This window comes from Plecotus auritus (assembly GCF_963455305.1).
Source record: "Plecotus auritus genome assembly, chromosome: 7".
NCBI classification, from domain to species: domain Eukaryota; kingdom Metazoa; phylum Chordata; class Mammalia; order Chiroptera; family Vespertilionidae; genus Plecotus; species Plecotus auritus.
In genome coordinates this window covers 82,453,550-82,459,128 of record NC_137774.1, presented here as the reverse complement: position 1 = coordinate 82,459,128, position 5,579 = coordinate 82,453,550, and the positions used below count along the sequence as shown (strand labels likewise).

The window sequence follows — 5,579 nt, the reverse complement described above, 5'->3', positions numbered from 1 at the left end:
ATATGTTCTTCTGAATTAGTGGTTTGGGTTCTTTGGATATATACCCAGAAGTGGAATCGCTGGGTCATAAGGCAGTTCCTTTTTTTTTTTTTTTTTTTTTTTAGGAGCCTCCCTACTATTTTCCAGAGTGGCTGTACCAATCTGCATTTCCATCAACAGTGCATAAGGGTTCCTGTTTTTTCACATACTCACCAACACTTGTTATTTGTTGATGATAGCCATTTTGACAGTTGTGAAGTGTATCTTATTGTGGTTTTAATTTGCATTCTCTGGTGATTAGTGATGTTGAGCATATTTTTCATAAGTATGTTGGTCATCTTTATATCCTCTTTGGATAAGTGTCTACACTGAAAATGTGACCCAACCCTTTACACAAATTTCGGAAGAGATGTACACAAAACAGGAGACAAAAGAAATGGTTTTAACATCATCGATCTTCTGGCTTTACTGACTGCAACCGTGGTAGACTAGTCTATTTCAGCTTCCCTCTTTTAGAGAAATACTAGTAAAATTTATGGCCTCTCCCATTCCTTAAAACCACATTATAATTGTTTATCAGGTGTGGAGCAGTTATAGGGGTAGGGACGCTGTAGTCAGGGTGTTGGGTCTGGGTCCTTCCTAGATTGGCATGAGGAATGGAGATAATCTCTACCAGCAGCAGATGCTCTGTTATCATTATTATCACCTAACAAGTCATAATTGGGGCTTGACATGACGGAGGAGGCTGGACCAGTTGTCTCAGTCTTTTTCGTCTAGAATTCTACAGTAAGGTCTGAGACAAATACCTCGGCTCTGATCAGTGCCATTCCCGAGCAGCAGTCATTTGGGAACCCAAGACCTGAAACTCGCAAATCACGGAGCACTTAGGAACTGGGGACTCTGCGCGTGCGCAGAGGTGCTGTCTCGCCCTGTCTTTCATTGGTGAATGGACTGTTCCATTCCTGACAGGTGTTGACTGGAGAGAATTTGGGAGCCTGGGCTTGGAGGTACGGGCAAGTAACTAGTAATTCCTGCATTTTTGCTGCATTATTTATCGCTTATTATTATATATCTACCCTGACGCCTGCGACAAGCTTCTAAAAAGAGTTTGAAACGGCTCCAACCGTTCATCCTCCCCCGTTCAACTGGGAGCGTTATGGCTGCCCGACGTGACGGCCAGGTACGGAAGCCCAGAGGGCCCCGCCCACTTCCAGGGCCCCGCCCCGCCGCGAACCCGCCCCCTGCCTAGCCGATCTTCAACCCGGCGGAGCCTGGGGCTGCTCCTCCTCCTCTCCGCCCCGCCGGCCGCAGGCGCGGGGACGTCAGCGCTGCCAGCGTGGAAACGGCGGCGGGGCACGGGAGGCGGAAGTGGCGCCTAGGACTGCGCGCCTCCCTCGGGCTCCGCCGGCTGCCTCGACCATGGACGTGTCCCTGGACAAGGTTCGTACCGGAGGCGGGAGGCGGCGCTGCGACCCGGGTTCTCCACCTCCGGGACGACTGTTTCCCTGTCGCGAGCTGCCATTGTGACTGGAGAGGGGCTGGGGGTTAACGGGCCGGTCCTGAGGAGGCCTGGCCGCGAGGGGTCTGGTTACGTCACGGGGCCGGGAGTCTCTCGGGTCCCCGTGGACCGAGGGAGGCTGGGCCGGGTTCTGCCCGGGCCACGAGCGCACGAGCCCTGTGCGGGGCCGACCTTGCGGCCTTCAGCGCTCGGCTAGTCCATTGGGATGACAGAGCTCGCCCCAGAAGCGCCTGGAAAGAAGCCCCAGTTGTTTGGAAGACAGCTGCAAACCTGTAGGTTTTCTGTGTTTTCCGAGTTAGGAAGGAAAAGCATGAAAGGAGTGGTGTTCCCGTTTCAGCGTGCCTAGGAATCACCTGCAGTCCGTTGTAAAAATCCAGGTTTTCATCCTGGAGTCCGAACCTTTAGGGGGCGGGGCCGGGATCTGCGTGTTTAAAAAGTTCCCCATGTGATTTTGATGCTGTAGTTTGTGAACGCAAATTAAGACCCCGGAGGTCAAGGAAGGGGTGAGATTTGGGTAGGTTGTGAGTTTCTTTTTGAGGATTGCTGCTGCTCCACACATTTCTAGCTCCCCTGTCGGTGGCGGGGGCGGGGAGACCCTCGGGTCAATCCGAAATCTGGTAGCAGCGCTCTCCTCTGGTTTCCCCTTGAGGGAACAGTAGCGTGATGTACCTGGCTGACCGCACTGGCATGTGAAATGGATTCTGATTGTCCCGGGTTTAGGGCTTATAAATGACCACCGGAGCTTGGATCTCTTCATGGATACCTACCTTCAGAACCTGACACTGTGCCCTCCCTTAACGTCTTCCTGTTCAAACTGGGAGACTGCTTTTCCAGACCCCATTTTTCATACATGTAGAATTCAGGAGCAAAGCTAGTGCTTTAGAACTGCTTTCTTTTAATTTTGAACTGGCAGAAGTAACATATGTTGTCATTTGTCAGTGCCACAGCTGCTGTAGATTTGTTAACTTGTCTCTGGAGAGTTGAAGGGAGTATTGTACAAGTTCAGCCTGATGTCTTCCATGTGCCCACAGTGGTATAACCCACACCTAGGCTGTTTCTCATACATTTTGGAGTTTGCGATCAAGAAAATAAAAAGTAATGTTTTTCTTCCACTGCCTTTCTGGTGAATGTTACATGTTTTTCTGGCTAGGAATAAAGACTTCCCAGGCTTTTGATTAGCACAGTTATCCACCTTTGGGTACTTTGAGTTGTAGTCTAGATCAGTGAGTTTTGTTTCCCAGGGGACATTCCGCAATGTCTGGGGACATTTTTTATTATGGTAACGAGGGGGTAGAGAGGAGCTGCTAGCACTGTGTGGGTGGTGGCCAGGGCTGTTGCCAAACATCCTACATTACACAGGACAACCCCTATACCAGAGAATTAACTGCTCAAAATGTCAGTGGTGCTGAGGTTGAGGGCACCCTGGTCTAGATCATGTGTGTAACACCAATAGTTGAATACAAAATAACGCTCAAAATGTCCCTTTAATGTCTTCTTTCCAATTTCATGAGAGGATGGGGTGGGCTTTTGTCATATCAGTTAAAAACCTAAAGAACTGGGGTGATATTTCCTCCAAGAAAAGTTCTTTGTAGGCAAATCTGCAAATCTGAGTGGGTTGGAATCCTGCTTTAATTATTAGTTTTCTGACATTTGATAGGTAGATTAGAGTGGTTGCTCTCTAAATGTTAATTGATGATAAAAGATCTTAAATTCTCCAATTGAAGATCTGAAGAGGTACTGAAACTCCGAAGTTCTTAAGGCTGGAGCATTCACAAAAATTGCAGTGATCTTTTAGGAATTCAGAATGTGTGGGTTGGAAGTTTCTGCCTTAGGCCAGTGTGGAAATTCTGAATGTAAGTTTTTCAGAACTAATATTGTGTCTTATTTTTGCATTTTATGAAGCAGTAGAGGGCCTTACATGAAATGAACAATTTCTCTGGGTGCTGAGTGTGCAGAAAAGAATAAAGCATTGCTATAATATTAATAGCAGGATTTTGTGTTCTGAAAAATAGTTTAAATTTAAAACCTTGAATTGTGCCCATTCCTGTTTCTTTGAGGAATAGACTTTTCCGAGCTAAATTCTACTTTATAAATTTGAGAACTATTTGAGCAGTTCTGAATGATCTCATTTAAACGAATCCTTGCATAATTTATACTGCTTACAGACACCACAATGTTATTTGATACCCATCCTCTAAAATATCAAGTAATCTCTCACTTTAAAATGTAGTATGCTATCATTTAGTGGAAGCACTCAGTGCATTTCCTTGGTCCAAATATAATTGTGTTCTTGCTTTTTTTGTTTTGTTTAGGGGATATGTAGATTTGCAGACCTATGATGACATATTCTTGTCTTTTTTTCTCAATAGTATCAGTTTTCTTCTTGTATCTGAAATTAATGATGTCTCAGAAACCAGATAGGTTAATTGAAGGGGCCAGGTATTCAAACTAGAAGAGCAGGAATGGAAGCCTCAGCCCCCCAATACTGTATGTCTAATGGATAAGAAAGAGGCCCTATATAGCATAATCTCACAATGCTTACTTATATTAATATTCAAGTGTTAAAATGCCACAGGAAGTAATTATTCTGATGCTGAAGGTCTTCATAAGTTATTCAACACACCAACATATACTTTTTAGTAAAAACCTGCTACTTTAAGTTAGTAGAACCACCCAGACCTTTTTCTGTTGTTTGGAAAATCCCATTCTTCCTGGGTATTGTGTTTAGACAAGGTGTATTGTTGTTTGTTTTGCATTTACTTTAATTCCAACTTTGAGTAAACTTAGAGCAGGGTTTTCCAAACTAGCACTGCTGACATTTTGGGCTGGATAATTCTCTGTTGTGGGAGGCTGTTGTGTGCATTGTAGAATGTTTAGCTGCATGCCTGGCCTCTGCCCCCTGGATGCCAGTAGCAAACCTCCCCCTCCCCACGTGTGACCACCAAAAGCCTGTCCAGATGAAGCAGTTGTTTTCTCGGGGTGGGAGGAATTGCCTCAGGTTGAGAAACACTGACTTAGAGAACCTAGAGCTGCACTGTCCGGTATGGCTACGTAGCCACTGGTCACATTTGGCTTTAAATATTTAAATTTAGGTTAATTAAAATTAAATAAAATTAATTCTGTTCTCAGTCACACTAGCCACATTTCAAGTGCTCAACAGTCACAGTGTGTGTATTTTTTAAAATATTTTTATTAGGAAGGGAGAGGGAGAGAGATAGAAACATCAATGATGAGAAAGAATCATTGATCGGCTACCTCCTGCATGCCCCCCTACTGGGGATCAAGCCCGCAATCCGGGCATGTGCCCTTGACCAGAATTGAACCTGGGACCCATCAGTCCGCAGGCCAACGCTCTATCCACTGAGCCAAACCATCTAGGGCTACAGTTTGTTTTTTTGGCTACAATGTGGCTACTGAACAGTGCAGATATAGAACTTTTCGTCACCATAGAAAGTTCTGTTAGACAGTGTTGCAGAGTGAGGCCAATTTATCTGTTGTATATCTAATTCTTTTCTCTAAAAGAGAGGACTTTGACCCTATTTCTGACCTAATTACAATCCAACCCATTTTTATTTCTTGTACTCATCCTGAGCTAAATGCTTCCCCCCCCCTTTTAGATCTGATTTTGGGAAATTATTTATCACCTACTGTTTATAAGTTTATAAGGAATAGTAGGAGCATGAGTGGAACATTCCTGATCATTATTGAAAAGGACTACCAGAATTTCTGTCCCTGCTTTTTACTTTAAAGCTCACAAAAAGAACCCCTAATAGCCAAACTTGAAATGACCAGTTTCTGTGGTCTGCCTTTTTAGATTCCACTCTTACTTAGAATGGGAGGCTTCTGTGAAGAGATGATAGCCTGTAATTTTAGTGTTCGCTTAAAGCCGATTCCTGTATCATCATAACATGAGGGTTTTGCATACAGGTGCATGGTGGTTAAGATGGTAAATGATTACCAAATGCTGGGTGTCAGAGAAAACTTGGTAGGTACAAAGTTCTGATCCTAAAAATTTATGGCCTTAAGCATCTTTTTTAAAAAAATAATCTTTATTGTTGAAAGTATTATATATGTCTCCTTT

General features: G+C 44.4%; 1 protein-coding gene across 2 annotated transcripts in view; it reads left to right on the top strand.

Moving 5' to 3' along the window:
- The first annotated feature begins 1,284 nt into the window (after positions 1–1,284).
- PDXDC1 (pyridoxal dependent decarboxylase domain containing 1) overlaps positions 1,285–5,579 on the top strand; it is a 53,666-nt gene continuing 49,371 nt past the window's right edge. For both annotated transcript variants that reach the window (XM_080678367.1, XM_080678368.1), the window contains exon 1: positions 1,285–1,419. In XM_080678367.1, the coding sequence (XP_080534493.1) occupies positions 1,399–1,419 (21 nt within the window). In that variant the 5' untranslated portion in view covers positions 1,285–1,398. The remainder of the gene's footprint in view (positions 1,420–5,579) is intronic.